The sequence below is a fragment of the Temnothorax longispinosus genome, chromosome 6 (genome assembly GCF_030848805.1).
Source record: "Temnothorax longispinosus isolate EJ_2023e chromosome 6, Tlon_JGU_v1, whole genome shotgun sequence".
Taxonomy (NCBI): domain Eukaryota; kingdom Metazoa; phylum Arthropoda; class Insecta; order Hymenoptera; family Formicidae; genus Temnothorax; species Temnothorax longispinosus.
The window spans coordinates 16,915,188-16,932,132 of record NC_092363.1 but is presented as its reverse complement, the minus strand read 5'-3'; the positions used below and the strand labels follow the sequence as shown (position 1 = coordinate 16,932,132).

Here is a 16,945-nt window from a genome sequence, read left to right as displayed (position 1 = left end):
TAAACCTACCCGCCGACGACGCTGAGAAGGTCTCAGCAACGCGATATATTGATTACGCCGTAGGGAAAGAGAACGAGAAAGCGAGAGAGAGAGAGAAGGAGAATATGTCGGAGTAGAACCAGAGTAACGCGGGGCGCGCCAAGCACGTCGGAGTAGAACAGCAGAATTCGTCGAGGTGCGCCGGGATATACGCCGAAATATGCGAATATATCACCCACCCCCTCCTCCCCCCTCCCCCCTCCCCCTTATCGATCGCGCATAATCGTGGAGTTCGGAGGCAACAGCGTGGTCGGGGGCCGCTCCTTCGCGAAAATCCGAGAGAATTGAATTCAGATTAATCTGCAAATACTTATATGCGCGACGCGATCCCGTATATACGCGGCGGTATATCTTTGTCGAGCACTTGGCGGCTAAATGGGGAGCACGATAATGGAACCGAGGAGCGCTGACCGATTCATCAGATTCATCGATCCCCAGAGAGAGAGAGAGAGCGAGAGTCGGTCTAATCGGGTTGTTAAAAAGATCACTGCTCTATTAAACGAATTAAATGAGATAGAGCTCGTCGACCGGGACGCGCGTATCTATGCCACTTGACGGAGTGGTGGACGTCGAACGAGGCACTTTCTGGTGTTCCATCCTGACCACAGTTTCGGCCGACGCAGCGCGAACACGGACGGGCTTGTTTGCGGCGGCGGGCAGGCTTGTGTTCCCTGGTTAGGTTCGATAATCAGGATGCGGGTAATCAGCCGTCTGCGCGAGAAGTGCGCGAATTGATCTTCGTTCTTCCCCCGGCCGACGCGCCGGTCTATAACATCCTTTTTTCAACACCCGACGGAAAATATAACGTAGCGGCTTCGATTAATCTCGTTAATTGAGCAGCCCATTTTGCATATATCAATATTATCGCATTGCCTTCATTCTTTCCTCGTTGCCTTTCTTTCCCTCTCAAAAAAAAAAAGATAAAGACAGTTTAATTTCTATAATCGCGATAGCGTTATCGCGCGCTTCCAGAAAATCCAAGGGTACGCGTCGTCCTTCGGGGCGACATCAGGAACACGGAAAAGTACGCTTCGTTGATCCGCGCGACGACGCGACCGAGCTTGGCCGCGCGTAATCTCGTGAAAACTGGTACATCGGACTCGGTGCTCCTTCCGAGGCGTATAATTGCATTAAGCATCTATCTGATCGCCGCGCGGCGGCGGCGTGTATCCCATCTGGAGAGCGGCAGGATTTATGCACGACAAACCAAACCAACCCCCTCGGCTCGCCCGGTCTGGTTGCGCGGAAGAAGGGCGACGGGGGGTGCGGTAGCGCCGGCACGAAAGACGGTGGCGGAGCGCGCGCGTGAGACCCCGCGGGCTGCATTGGATATAATAAATTTCCACTATCGCGAGTTTGCCAACTAATCGGCCGCCTTTACCATTTAATTAAGGCTACCCGCCCGGCTCATCTATTGTCCGTGTCGCGTCAGCTCGGCGTGGCGCGCGCGCGCGCTTAATTACGCCCGCTGAAAATCAAGAGAAATTTCTCGCGCCCCGAATTCACCTGGGGCCTGGTGGCCTGATATATAAGCACAGGAAGAAACACAAGAAAAATTGTTTGAATCTCGTCCCCCGAATGCGTTCTTTCGTCGAATCTCGTTAGCTCTAAAATGTATATTGTCGAAGCTTTTTAATAAGAATGCTTGTACAACTCGAACGCGATGTATAACTCGGATGTAATTTATAAGAACAAAATTTCAGGGGAAGAGAAATAATAAAGTTTGTACCTTCTGCTTGCAATATATTACATACTTAGCGCATACAACAATATAAAATATATAAATACAAAGCACAATATAAAATCTATGAATACAAAAACAACAAGCGCAGCTTTTTATTCAGCGTTGAAAAATATCTGAGAAACATCGTCGTTACTACAACGAAAATTGCGTTTCCCAATGAGTACAGATGAAAAGTGACTTATTATTACAATAAAGTATATATCAATTGGGCGTATCAAAGCTTTATACACAAAGGAAAACATTTATATCTAGCGTTAAATGGTAATTAAATTTTGAATAAAAATTTTCAACGAGTATTGTGAGTAAATTTCTCGCAGAATTTTCATAAGCTTTGATAGATTTCTAATGAGATTGTAGTGTAAAGATATCAATCACGCGTCTAATATAAAAGAGGCATATTTCATCCTTTACGTAAATATAATTTAATAAGAGACATAAAATAACGTTACATATTCTTCGACCAACATTTCATTACTGTTTTCTTATGTTTAATTTTAATTATCTCTGACCTATTAATAAAACTAATGTTAATTAATTGCTATTAATGTTAATTGATATTATTAATTATTAATAATAAAAATTAATATTATCAATTAAATAATGCAACTATTAAAATATTTTAATGTATAATATTAATATGAACGGTTAATATTATTATTTTTGACTTAACACAAATGCGTATTTTTATAACTAAAATCTATTAACGTATGCAATATATTAATTATACAGAAAATATTATACAAAAGCCTATTTTTTTCCATGACTCGCATTTTTGTTGCAATAAAGTTATCTTTATAATGTTGATATTCACTTGCTCATATTGTTGATTTGCTAGAGAGTTGGTTCATTTCTCACTCCTTTGCAATTTAATTTGGTTATCTCGGCGGTGAAATTATGCAACTTATATGCGTTTACGATGGGATCGATGTGTGCGTCTGGGCTGTCCGGGGACAGTAAAATGAACGCGTATCCACCTCCACCATTATTTGCAAGCTTCCCCGCAAATGAAATTGACAAAAGCGGCGTAATAACATTACAAATAACGTCTAGGTTTGGATGCGACATGCCTAATGCACGTAGCAATCCTTGGTTCATGCGGATAAGTTTCTGCAAAGTATACGTTAAGAGATGAATAAAGTTTTCAGCTTATAATTATGTACGGCATTGTCTAAGAGATAGCACAATATATAGATAATATCGAAGTTTGCAGAATAAAGTTTACCGCTAATTGTACGTAGCCGTCCTTCAGGTAATCTAGTTTTTGAACTTCTAACAGACCCCTCTGACCTATCATTAGCTCCGTGTTTTCTAATATATCTTTAAACTTGTTCACTACATTGTCGATGTTACTCTGGATGGACTTGATGAACGGAAACGATTGCTTCATACTCTCCATTTGTTTGTTTTGCTCGGATATAAGTTTATGGACATTCGAGTAAACCAGCGCGATCTTCATGCCCGGAATTTCTTTACCAATTCTTTCAATATTATAATACCGTAAACGTTCATTCGTCGGCCATGCGTTCTCGAATACATGTATCGAACCGTACACGGATATGACGGAGTCGATCAGTCTAGTCGGGGACTTGAATATAATGCGTTCACACTTTTGAACGTAATAACGAATTCTTGACAAATCGCGTTGGTTAAAAACATCTTTCCGAAACAACCAACGATAAAAGCACGCCGCGAGGCATGTCGCGAATGATGCGGAGCCACCCAGGCCCCCTCCAATCGGCAATTTCGTCGATATTTTCACGCTCCAGGATGATTGTGTATAAACCCATATTTGATCACCACGGGAGACAAGAATGAGAAGTAAAAAGAACGCTTGTAAGCTTAACAGGTGCGCGCGATCGTTGCAGTCGTAATTATCACTACGTCCGAATACCTCCCGTGATAATTGGTCAACAAAATTTCTTACGAGGTTACGCAAGTTAGCCTCAGTGAGTTGATTGTTACACCCCAGCTCAAAAAAGCTCTCTGTTGCGCTTAAAGGTATCCGCGCATATAACCGGATACTCGTGAAATTTATTTCTATGTGACCTTCATTTTGAGCTTTTGGAGTTAAAGAGAATATGAGTTTGGTACGTTGGTCTAAGCTAGCTGCTATGCACAGTTTGTTATATCTCGTAGGATCTCCGCTTAAGAACACCCTGCCCGGTGCGGATATGGTAAACTTGTACATGCTTCGCGCGAAAAAAAAAACTTTCCAGTATCCAGAAAATTGTCCGAATGTGATAGATTATGGAAAATTGGATCGCGCGTCAGATTGCGCGTCACTCTCGAAGATGATCAGAATGAGGATATCGGCCACAAATAATATTTATCACTCTTTCGTGGTTGACTGTGGCAGAGGTAACTCGTCACCAATTCGTTATCGTGCTCCTCTGTCCACAAAGGAAATTTAATAAGATTCAACAGTTGGTTTCTCAACTTTTCCCATTTTCCTGTCGATGTTAGCGAGACAGCGTAAATTTTCTTCACTTCTTTCTATACGCACGAACCTAGATTACATATTTTGCGGTTATTGAAACTCACGAAGTTTTCGTTAATGTCGTCGTGAGAAGACATTAGGACGTATACATAATTTAAATCTCACACTATTTTATATATAATTCGAGAGTGATATATTACTTACGATGTAAAACAACAAAGGTTTTCCTTAAAACAAATCCACGACAACGATTAAAGTTTAACAATTAGAAATTTAGTAACTGCCAAATTGATTTGTCACCTTTGATATGTTGCAGACAATATTTTTCAGAGTGATGGCTAAAGGAACGTGGATAATAACGACTTCTTTCTCAGCATCAGTTTAACGGACTATGAAAATGACACGCGCGGAACATACATAAACATAAACAATATAAACATAAACACAATTTCTGACATTGTTAGGCTTGTCTATCAAGAAGCGACAGTTAAGTTAAATGTCATTGAATAAATATAACAATTAATATACTAATTTATAATAAATATAATAATACACTAAATAATTCACAATGTAATATAATGATATTAAACACATATGACATTTTGTTCTGTTAACAGTAAAGAATATCGTTTTTTACTTTTGTTACTATCTAAAATGTATAAAACATATCCACCGGTATTTTGTCTTTGAATACTACTACTATATCGAGGGACGAGGAAGCAACTAATAACAACAACATACCGCGAGCTATCCAAATCTTCGCCGATCGCCAATTCCGTCGACATTTTTACGTTAAAAAATAATTTTATACTAATGTTTCTATCACGCGATAAGAATGAGGAGCGAAAAGGACACTTGTTAGGTCAACTGGTGTGCGCGATTGCTGGGTTCGTATATACCGCTGTATTCCTTTAACGAGTTGATAGGTATAATCTCTTTATTGTCTCACACAATTCAATACCAATGTACGCGTGATTGGCATTATCGTCATAGAAATGCATGGAAAATGTGCGTAAAGGTATCTTCATGTGTAAGTTGATATAGTGGAGAAAACTAATCTCGATAAAATTTCTGCTATATTTCAGGTAGCGAAGTGAATGCAAGTGTGGTGCGCACATCTATAAGCTGGCTGCAAGTTTTGTTAAACATCAACATGAATTCTCCGTGTAAGAACACTGGTACCGATATGTTAAATTTATACTTGCTTTTCACAAAAAAAATTTCTAGTATTTAGAAAACTAGGGTAATGACGAGTGATAGATTGTAGGAAATCGGATTTTGTGTCAGATTACGTGTCACTTTGTGAATGTACGGAATCGATAGCCCGCGGATTATTATATTTATTATGTTAAAGAAATTAAAAACGCTGATAAATAATGCCGACTGCCGACAAAAATAACTCGTCACCAACTTATTATCGATCCTCTATTTATATGTGAAGGAGATCTAGTGAGATTCGATAGTTCTCGACTTCTCCGACTTTTCTGGTTCTTTTAGCGAGACAGCGTGAGTTTTTTTTTATTTTTTTTATGCTTGAATTGTACGTATATTTTTTATTATTGAAGCTCTTTATTGAAATCTATATTAATGTATATACATCTGAGTATGTATGACATATTACTTGTAATAGCAAGGGCTTGAAACAGATCGGAGACGACGACTAATTTAGCAATTCTAATTTAGCAATTAGAGATTCAGCAACAGTCAGATTAATCTGTCACCTGTAAAATACGACGTACTGCTAATATCTTGCCAGAGTTTAAAGGAACATGGAAAATAATGATCTTTTTTCATAGTATCAAAACATAGCAAACGATATTAAGATATATATGACACACGTAAAACATTCATAAAGATAATTATAAGCTCTTAACTTACGAGACATCGATGTATTATAAAACAAGTGATTTATAAAACAAGAACTTTTCTGTACTTCATGAGTAGCAAAAATATACAAAGTATAAATAATTAAAGTATACCAAGAAGGATTTGAAGATCTCATGAAAGAAATATCGATAGCCCGTAACATCGATAGCTCGCCGTATTTAAAAGCAAACCTCGTGGTCCTCGTGTCGCACATGCGTGTGACGTCGACGGGATTGTGGCATTTAAAAATGGCGTAACAGATCCGGATCCGGCTGAGAAAGCTGAGGTTAGGATAATAAAACGAAGTGTCTTTTTGTATATGAATTATGTCCGTACTTAGCGCGAGAATGAGGCGATTGTTCAAGACGAGCGGGTTCACCCTGCGGACTTACGCAGAATTCTGCCGCGCGATGTGGCTGAGGGGCATGAAGAGCGCCGCGAAGCAGAGCTATACGAAAACCGTGCTGCTACCGCAGACCAATTTCCCGGCGCGACTCAGCGGCAGCAAACGGGTGGAGATGGACAGTTATTTGCTAGAGGTGGATTTTTCGTCTATCTACCTTTTTTTTTCCACTCCAAATTAGAACCTCTGTCCTGCGACAGAAGATCGCTAAATGTTTGCATGTCTGCAGTGGCTCCCTGTGTTTTTAAATAGAATTTTGTATCTAGCGTTGCTCGCAATTTAAATAACGTCACCGTGTAAATTCTGCAGTTATGATTTAACTGTACAAAACAATTCAAGCATAATTTTGCATTTTGCGTTAAGAATATAATTTAAGCTTTTTGTAGCATAATTTTCATGCTATAATCTTTTGGCATTTTTATGACAGAAATGTGGCTTCTTGGAATTGTACAACTGGCAGAGGAAGAATCTTGAGGGGCCGGACTTTATTTTGCACGACGGACCGCCGTATGCAAACGGAGAGCCGCACATGGGTCATGTTATTAACAAGGTTTTTATTAATAAAGAATTTTAGGTGGTACATTCTTTTTTGTTACACCGATATTTAGAAATTATTTTTATTCACTTAGGTCCTTAAGGATATTACACTGAGAAGCAAGATTATAACAGGCAGAAGGGTGCATTACGTCCCAGGTTGGGATTGTCATGGTTTACCAATTGAACAGAAAGTGCTTAGTGACGTAAAAGACGACAGTCCCTTAGAGATTCGCCGCAGAGGTATGTCGAAACATAAACGTCGCAAGACGTGGTATCTCCTGTTGCCTTAAAATTTACTATATCGCAGCTAGAAGATATGCAAGCGACGCTATAGCGAAGCAACGACAAGCTTTTACGTCGTGGGGCGTTGTGGCTGACTGGAACGAATCGGGATGTTATTTCACGAATCAAACCTCGTACGTGAAGAACCAGATGCAACAGTTTATAAATCTATACGACAAGGGGCTCGTGTTCAGAGCCTTCAAGCCAGTGCACTGGTCACCGTCCTCCAGGTACAAATTAGGAATATCAGTAGATCCATTCTAAAAAGATTCCTTCAGTCTTTAAATTTTTTTCCTTTCTGATAATCGCAGAACGGCGTTAGCAGAATCAGAATTGGAATACGAGTCTCACGTGAGCAAGAGCGTTATTGTTCGCATGCGACTTGACACACATGCATTAGCCTCGAGATTAAAGAACTTTGAAAATAAACCACTTTACGCTCTTATTTGGACTACTACTCCATGGTCATTGATGGCTAATCAAGCTATAGCTTTCTCCAGTGACATTATATACTGCATTGTGGAAGACAATTCGAAAAATCTGTATATTCTTGCACAAGAGTGCTTACCATATATTGAGCAGAAGCTTGGTCCATTAAAATTAATTACAACTATTACGGGTAATACTTGGCTACATTCGAACACTTTATCTTCATAAATGTGTAGCGACTGTGTAATAAATAAAAGATGATTTATTAACAGGGCAGGACTTAAGCGAAGCCAAATATCTTCATCCCATTACAAAACAACGTTTGCCATTCTTACCTGGACAACACGTTACAACCAGTGTCGGTACTGGATTAGTTCACACAGCACCCGCACACGGTCCCGAGGACTTTCTCATTGCAATTGAGAATAATATACCAGTGGTAAGGCATCTTTCATCGGTGACAATGTAATTTATATTCTAATCAGTTGTATTATAACGATTTTAACGGGTCAATCCGCATTGTTGTTTTAGTTATCTTTGATAGACGAAGAAGGATGTTTCACCAAAGAAGCGGGCGACGAGTTCTCCGGCTTAGATGTCCTAAACGATGGCGCTAATAAGATCTTGCAGCATATCGGTGAAGACGTGTTGCATGCTGACACGATTACGCACAGCTATCCGTACGATTGGCGAACCAAGAAGCCCGTGATTATCCGCGCGAGTCACCAATGGTTCATAGACATAAGGTCTATCAAGGAGAAGGCGATTGTAAGTTTGCCGGGTCTTTCTGAAAACAAGCATGCTACTACGAATTCATCACTCGTGTGCTTATGTCTTTTTTACGCAAGGACAGCATCGCGAATATAAGGATATACCCGGAGCAAAATCAGGCGTCGTATTTGAACGCGTTGATCGCACAAATTAAGCAACGACCCTATTGGTGTATTTCTCGACAACGGTCCTGGGGAACGCCGATACCAGTGTTGCACAATAAACGAACCGGTGATACGTATACGAGCAGGTGACTGCTGATTGGCAATACAATTGATTGAAGTTTCGCGATATGGGAACAGGATTGCTTACAGGATACTTTTGTATTGCAGAAAATGGGTCGAGAGACTGTGCAGACTGATGGAGCGACACGGTACCGACTACTGGTGGGAACTATCGACCGAAAAATTAATTGGTCGCGAGCTTCGGCAGGAATTGAATGACGATATACATGATTTGGAGAGGGGAACCGTATGTACAAAACTAATGATCTCTTTTAGGCTGCAGTCCACTTGATGCTACAAATGCTTTGGAGCGTTCTTCTTCTCCTTCTTTCTTCATTGAAAGAAAAGAGAAGATGAATGCTTCGAAGCATTTGTAGCGTCAAGTGGACCGCAGCCTTAATGGAATTTCGAATGTCAGTAATGCATGACTGCATGACTACATTTCTTGAAGGATATCATGGATATCTGGTTGGATAGCGGTCTCTCGTGGTCGGCCGTTTTGCCGGAACATAAAGCAGATTTGTATTTAGAAGGAATGGATCAATTTCGCGGTTGGTTTCAGTCATCATTACTAACATCCATTGCTCTTCAAGATCGTTCTCCCTACAGGTAGCTCATGCAACGTGAAATTAAATATCGGCTCTCATATATACTTATATATTCATATTGTTCTTTTCAAAGCGCGCTGTTCGTGCACGGATTTGCTGTGGACGATAAAGCCTCGAAAATGTCGAAATCAGTTGGGAACGTCGTAAATCCAGAGATAATTATCAAAGGTGGAGAAAATTTGAATAAAGATCCGGCGTATGGCATCGATACTCTAAGGTCAGTTAAAAATATTCGCTGATTTGATAGCGATCGTCAAAAATAAAATATGTTGTGTTAATAAAAAAAATTTTTTTTTGATAGATGGTGGGTGGCTAGTCACGGATGCCAACACAGCCAGGTTCCGGTTACGACTACATTGTTGCGCGAGAGTCATGAAACTGTACAAAAATTGCGCTTAGTCTTACGATTCCTGTTAGGCGTTTTACATTCGTACAGCGAAGGAATCACAGTCGAACCGGAATATCTCTATCTTGACAAGTATATGCTACACGCTCTGCATGAATATAATAAAAAGGTAAGGTTGTAAGCTATATTTAAAAAGTATTCACGTTATTCATGATATCGATCCTCTGTCTTACAGATTCAAAACTTGTATGACAATTATTTGTATCATCACGCGTGTAAATTGGTAACGAATTTTCTGGCGAACACCGTGTCGCCGGTATACTGTCACTTGATTAAAGACAGACTTTACTGCGACGAAGCAGCATCCCCGACGCGTCTGGCCGCGGTAGAGGTGACGCGCGCAACCCTGACTGTATTTGCGAGGTCCATTGCGCCGATCGTTCCACATTTAGCAGAAGAAGTGTGGCTGTACCATCCTGAAAACTTGGGTAAGCGACTTAACAAGAAAGCGTTTTCCACATTGTATTACCGTTCGCATATTATTTACAGCGTCAGTGCCATTGTATCATACTGAATATAAAGTATCAGAAACTTGGCATCGACCAGAAATTGCTAGACACGTAGAAACAGCTTTAAACTTGAGAAGCAAGGTGAACACATTGACTGATCGTAACACGTGGGAATTGTCGGCCACCTTAACAGCTTCGAAGGATGACTATGAATCGCTCTCGGTTAGGAACTTTCTATAAATCATAAATTATATTAGTCTCCAAGTCGCAATAATAATGATCAAACGTGACTACTATAAATCGTATCTGCTTATTCTTGCAGATACTTCAAAAAGATCGAGAATCCTCTACGTCAGAATTATGCGACATTTTGCAACTGTCGTCAATTACATTGATAGAATCACCCACGGAAACCGAGACGCAGGTTGAGTTACATAATATTGAAAAAATACTCTGTCAAAGGTGCAGGAGACATCCTGAATTAGATAAAAACGGTCTCTGTGGACGTTGCGTTAAGGTACTCGACGTGGCGAATGTATCATCGATATCCGTGTAAGCGTAGTGGTCGGCTATTTCTTAACTATCGCCCATTTTGCTAAATAAACAAATATAAAAGCGTATGTCTTTTTTTTCGAAAATTAAATTACTTTTAATGAATCCCGATACCTACGAGAGAGAAATTACTGATATTTTACATTCAATACAACGATAATAAAAGAAGACACGACGGAATTTAATCACAGTGCTATTGTTGCTTTGTCGTTAAATCGTACATGTGATTTATATTCAAAGCATTGAGAAAATGCGTTAGATGCGGCTGGTACCCGCTGGTGGCCAACTTGTGCGCGACGTGTGCCATATATGTCCGCCACTCGCAGAACGACTGGTACATTTGCTCCAAGTTCTTGTAATTCGGATGACTGTACCGACCCGCGCTGCCGACGGTCCAAGCTTGCGATCTCAAGCGATTGTGAAACTTCAGTATGATTTTAAAGATGTTAATCAAGCAGACGCGCATCTTTTCTCCGCGCGTATTGAGCATGCACCTGAAATCGGAACGCTGTAAGTTATATGTGTATTCGGTCTCGAGGAAAATCGATCGAATGACAGAGACTACCTTGAAAGTATTCTTTTAATGTAGCTCATGTGCGAAAGATAGATCTGATCTATTGTCCGGGAATTCTGCAGATCTTTCTCGAACTCATTCCAACTCGAGTTCAGGACGCTACACGTCAAATAATTGTGAAGAGCATTCGTGAATTGTGTCATCGAGTGCCTGTATAACTGTAACTGCATCCAAAAACGAACAAACTTAGTAAGAACAATTTCTTAACGTTATCTCCACAATATCCACGATAAACGGTCTACCTTGTGATACTGCTCTGAATTAACTGCGTTACGCTGCACCTTCATTATATTAAAGTCTTCCTGTAGTACCCACGACATTCTGCCAATCATGATTAAAAACTTGAACACCTTACTGTATTGCAGCATCATAGTGTCATCCAAGATAATATTCAACGGCCATGATATTTTGTAGTTGAGGCAAAGGCATTCCAAGACATTCGGATCTGAAATCTGCGAGAAACACTATTATTAATATCGGAGCAAGTATCATCATAACAGTTTTAAACAAATGATTGCGCTTACGTATAACTGACACGGTTTGTCGACGGCGGAAAGGCTCAAAAGTTCCGAATTGGCGTAATTATTGCTGAGCGAATTCATCAGCGCTTTTTCTAAGAGATTCGTGAGGGTGGCGGAATTGAAGAGCTCAATCGGCGCGGATATCGCATAAAGCCGCGAATAAAGCGAGTCCGTCAGACTCTTCGCGAATTCGCCGTTCAACAGAAAGAAATAACTGCGTAGACTGTGCAAGTGCGATAGCATGTTGTGTTCGTTCACCAGGTATTTAATAATCGCGTTGTTAACCAGCCGGCTTTGTATCTGCAGGGGAATGATGATGGATTTTTCCAAATACACTTTGAGAGATGTATGATCGATCATCTCGACATCCGCTATGGTCAGAGACGAGGGTGCGACCGACGATTTCGCGTCGAAACCATCGCCGAATAGATTCGGCAGCTTGAAATTAGTGCTCATCGGAGATTCGAAGCACGTTTCTTCCGTGATCGACTTTGTCATGTCGTCGGATAAAGACGAGACTTCCTGGCCGGCGTTTAAAGCGAATATATCGTCGCTATTCGGTATCTGCGACAAAGGAGTATGCATCGATGCCGTGGTGAAATTGTCGGTCGTACACGACATCGGTGTGTCTATATTATTCTGCTGCTGCGTATTATTCAATATCGGCTCGTGGGCTTCATTATTTGCGTTAGTCTTACTTGAACACTCTTCGTCATTCGTAGGCACGTTCGCCGTTTCTTTCGGCAATTCGATATTGGTTGTCGAAAGAACATTATTGTTCGCGTTTTCCTTCGTATTATCCGAACTTGATTCGCTACTGATATCAATTGATACCTGATTATTGCCGTTTGTATTTGCGCGATCAATAATTCCTTGATTGTCCGTGAGTATCGTACTGAGCTCATTGTTATTCGGAGTAGTCATACCGTACTCTTGCATCAAGACTTTAAGTTTGTTGGTTTGTGCAGTCGTCATATTATCTATCCTCCCGATAGCTAAAGACTTAGGCCTCTTAATAGCACCAATAATTCTCTCCGTCATCTCGTCGGTTTCTAAGATATCGTTTAAACGAGTATTGAGCGCACTCGTTTTTTTATCATCGCCGTTCATTATAGTATGGATACTTTTCATTGCTTCGTCACGCAGAAAATCCTGTAAGTTACTCCTCTCGTTATTCTTCTTGTAGATCTTGTATTTTAATGGTAGAGATTCTTGCGGTAGATGTTCTGCGTTCTGCGTATCCGCTGTCACGAGGGAATCGTTATTTGCAATTTCTTCACTTGTAATTTCCTTGTCCGATACGACATCTTTATCGAGCTCACGATCTTCGATGGGCGAGACAGGCGGGACATCCGTGTCGACGCATTTGGCGGCCGATAGATTTTCTTTAGAATTGCTCTGATCGGAAACGTCTGTCGCAGCTACATCCAACGGTCCGTTTTCCGCAAAGTTGCTATTTTCATCTTGGCTGGACACCTCGGACGTGGTATTTTCATTTTGTTCGTCGACGACCGTATTTTCATTGGAACTTAGTGTGGCGGGATTTTCCGATATTTCTCTATCGAGTCTCTTTACAGATTTCAAATATTCCACTCGTCTTTCGAAATGACTCATTCTCGCCTTTCGCCAGATGGATCGTGCACGCTTGCTCTCTATATCGGCAGTTAACTTGTCATAGTAATTTATAAGATTTTCCCTGAAACAAGCAACAATTATAATGCCATAAATATTTAAAACTAAAACCAGCGATCATTTTCCAGTGACTTTTATTTAAGATATTAAATCTCACCGCTCGGCCCGTTGTTGCTCCCGTATTTCTTCCTGCTCTCGATTAATCTGTTCGAGCAACAATTTATCAGCTAGCATTTCGTTCACCTTTTCCCTTTCTTTACTCAAGGCGCTCGCTTCCGCCTGTTGCTTCAATTCTTGCAGCAACTCTCGTTTACTTTGCGCGGCCTTCATTGAAAGTTCCTTGCGTTGCTCTAAAGGAAACAATTATCACGGTAGTTAAATACGTACATCCTTTAATTTAGAACGCGATAAAAACTGAAGATGTAAGAATATTACTGTCCAGCCTTGACAACGTTTCCTGTTGCGCACGTATGACGAGCTCAGCCGTTTCCCTCTCGGCTTTCTTCTCGTCCTGAATCGCGGACAAAAGTGATACGATTGGTCCCAATGCCGCCTCGCCTTTACGCTCGTATTCCTGACACCTCAACAACTGCTCTCGCAGCATGGATACACTCAAGCAGACCCTCACTTCCGGTTGAGCATTGAGAGACGCGTTGCACACGGAATTCTAAAATGCAAATATCGAGAGATCAATTATTGATTGAAATCAATTAAAATTAACAAGCCTCGGGGTCATAAAAAATTACCTTTGGACTGCAAATTTTTAAGAGTCGCAACGTTTTCCCGCATTGCAGTATCGACTCCGACAATTCGGATAAGAAGCCGGGTACCGATTCGGTATCGATCGCGAAACTCTCCGTCCAAAATTTACGTCCTCTCTTTCGCAGATAATGAGACCGTGCTTGAATCATAAATTCTCCGTAAACGTCATCGCACGTTCCCTCGAACAACCAATTTTGCAACAACCTATAAGAATAATTGGTAAATATTCGTCCGATTTAATATTCTTTTTGTGAAGAATAAAAAAAAAGATGTGACGTTTTCTCACCGAAAGTAGACTTCGCAGCACGACTTTAATATGGAGTAAAGCACCAACGCGACCTTAGGATTGGTGACTTTGGCCACTTCTTTGTAAATGTGCGTCAAAATCCCACTACCGCCGCCCAAGGTGCACTGCGTATTCGCGTTACAACCGCATAGCTTTGCGACTTCCACAATTAAATGCGCCAACGGACGAATCTGTTTAAACAGGCTCAACAATCCATGAAATTCGCATCGGTTGAGAATCCTCTGCAACGCCGAGCGATAGTAAAGGAGTAGCTCTTTAACGCTGGCGCACATTGCCTGCAATTGTATCATATGTAATTTAAAAAGATGAACAGACACACGTCGTAGCGCGAAAAAATTGTATTACACACCTTGAATATGAGACCATCTTGCTGCAATTTACCCGTTTGCGGATCGGGCACGACAAGGCGTGACAAGGACCTGAAACTGTTGCCCCAACAAACCGCCTCTTGGCAAGTAATCCCCAGCGCCTCCGAGCTTATTCCGTGGACAGTGATGTTCTCCTCCAATTTAAATCCCGTCTGAAACAGGACTCATCATGACTTACAGGCATATAAAGCGCGTGGTTGCGCTAGCGTGATTCATCAAATTCCACGTACCACGGTATCGTATCTAAAGGTATCCGAATCTATACCGAATAACAACAATTTGACGTCCGACAAAAATTTCTCGAACGAAACCTCCCGCATCAGGGATACGGAACGCATTGCCTATAACACAAAGGGAACAATTTTTGCATGATATATTTGCACAAGCATCGTCGTCTTTACCTTCTTTGGCAGCAGTGATAAAATACTTGTTTGTCTTATCCTCGCCAGGTGCAGCGCAGTTTCCGGCAGATCTGTGACAAATAGCGACTGCTTGGAAAGCTCCGGCGCTCCGAGGGATTCCCACGTTCGTAACTTGGAAATACAATCGTCGGAAAATAATACCTCTTTCCATATTAAATCGGGAATACTTCCGATGCTTTTTGATTCGTTCGTAAAACTACGATCGGAATTGTCCGACGGCACAGCACAGAAACGATTTTGATTATCTACAGGCTTTATCCATTCGCAAGGTAAAGTCATGTTTGACATAAATCTTTGTGTAGACAAATATATCTTATTTGTTTGTTCAACCTGGTGAAAAAGATACAATTCACATATAATCGTAAAAAAAAACACATGTATAGAAAAATGCAAGATATATCTTACCGTAATATGTGCTAAGAAGGGAGTAACCATGCTACCATGTTTTGTAGAATTCTCAGTACAGCTCGATATGCAGGGAGTCATTTGTATAGCATTATTATACCTAAAATAATATATCGAAAAATCCTTGAAAGATATATGTATATAGAAAATAAGAAACCCTAAGACTGTGTGATCGTACCTAATTGTTTGGATCCCTAGGATGGATTTTGATACACACTGATCTTCGAAAGATACTCTGCTAACAAAATTGGTTGCCGTATCCTGCCTGGTACAGGTTCTGCGTATGCCCAGCATCGCCTCAAACTTCTCTGGCAGGATAAAGGATTCCATAGGATATGTTTGAAACATTGGTACGCCATTTGTAGATATAACATCCTCGGGTAAGAAGGGATTGGTTTTTCCATAGTGAAATACGTCCTAAGCGAAATTCGATTCAAGTTAGCTTTGGTATAAATCCTGAAAACCGATTACCTGACGAAATTAGAGCAAAATAAATACCAATGCAGCCCCCGTGTCGGTCTGAAAGTTCTTAAGCTCGATCAGCAGCCGTAAGGTGGAAATTACAGCGTCGGTGTTACCCTCCTGAGTATACAACTTGCTTATCAAACCTTCTAACTCTTTCGCCTCTGACGCACGTCTCAGGGACAGCCTGAGCACGAAGGCATGCTTCAGTATCTCCACCAGGGGATCAATCTCAGAATCTGCTGCGTTCTCTGCAATTGTGTTCGACAAAGCGCTATGATTTAAATACCTACATTGTTTTGTCTTTTCATTTAAACTTGTGCCATCGACCTGAGGCACATGAGTGTACCTTGATCATACGTCTTGCTACTCTTGTTTAACAATATCTCGTAAGCCTTCGAGCGAAAGCTCCTCACTATTTTGACGTCGCTCGTGGGTGGCACGTAGGCGCTCTCATTCTCGGGGCGATTCCTCCGCAACGTGTGCCTGACCAACTCCGTCACGAGCTCGTAGATACTGGCGTTGCCCCGTTCTGGATCCATGATCGAAGTACTCCGTCAGGCGATTGTTGATTAACCGTTGCGACGAGTCGCGGGAGACGGCGATTATTTTCATAGTGCCATAGTCAGCCATAACAACGCGACTCGCGCGGAGTAGAGAAGACATCTGGCGGCGAGCGTGAAACGGCTCGTAAAAAAAAAAGGGAGAGGAAGGGAGAGGGTAAAGATGTAATCAGTAATCAGTT

The 16,945-nt window shown here is 41.2% G+C and overlaps 3 protein-coding genes across 3 annotated transcripts; 1 reads left to right on the top strand and 2 right to left on the bottom strand.

Moving 5' to 3' along the window:
• Positions 1-2,443: 2,443 nt before the first annotated feature.
• On the bottom strand, positions 2,444-5,290 carry LOC139815438 (mevalonate kinase-like). The gene is made up of 2 exons (XM_071782367.1): positions 2,960-5,290; positions 2,444-2,928 (listed from the first exon to the last, which is right to left on the bottom strand). Exons 1-2 carry the CDS (start codon positions 3,969-3,971, stop codon positions 2,615-2,617), a joined length of 1,326 nt encoding a protein of 441 aa, XP_071638468.1. The 5' UTR covers positions 3,972-5,290; the 3' UTR covers positions 2,444-2,614.
• A 1,001-nt stretch (positions 5,291-6,291) lies between these two features.
• On the top strand, positions 6,292-10,815 carry Ilers-m (Isoleucyl-tRNA synthetase, mitochondrial). Its single transcript, XM_071781762.1, has 15 exons — positions 6,292-6,625; positions 6,917-7,039; positions 7,119-7,266; positions 7,334-7,538; positions 7,620-7,927; positions 8,010-8,176; positions 8,269-8,505; positions 8,586-8,758; positions 8,841-8,979; positions 9,184-9,341; positions 9,414-9,557; positions 9,642-9,855; positions 9,922-10,174; positions 10,236-10,417; positions 10,518-10,815. The coding sequence occupies exons 1-15, from the start codon at positions 6,413-6,415 to the stop codon at positions 10,749-10,751; spliced, it is 2,898 nt and encodes a 965-aa protein (XP_071637863.1). The 5' UTR covers positions 6,292-6,412; the 3' UTR covers positions 10,752-10,815.
• A 4-nt stretch (positions 10,816-10,819) lies between these two features.
• Grip163 (gamma-tubulin complex component 6) lies at positions 10,820-16,905 on the bottom strand. The gene is made up of 15 exons (XM_071781759.1): positions 16,550-16,905; positions 16,237-16,451; positions 15,917-16,155; positions 15,739-15,838; positions 15,313-15,663; positions 15,142-15,252; positions 14,893-15,063; positions 14,523-14,818; positions 14,221-14,440; positions 13,910-14,141; positions 13,632-13,824; positions 11,846-13,538; positions 11,564-11,773; positions 11,313-11,485; positions 10,820-11,241 (listed from the first exon to the last, which is right to left on the bottom strand). Exons 1-15 carry the CDS (start codon positions 16,740-16,742, stop codon positions 10,941-10,943), a joined length of 4,698 nt encoding a protein of 1,565 aa, XP_071637860.1. The 5' UTR covers positions 16,743-16,905; the 3' UTR covers positions 10,820-10,940.
• Positions 16,906-16,945: the final 40 nt, after the last annotated feature.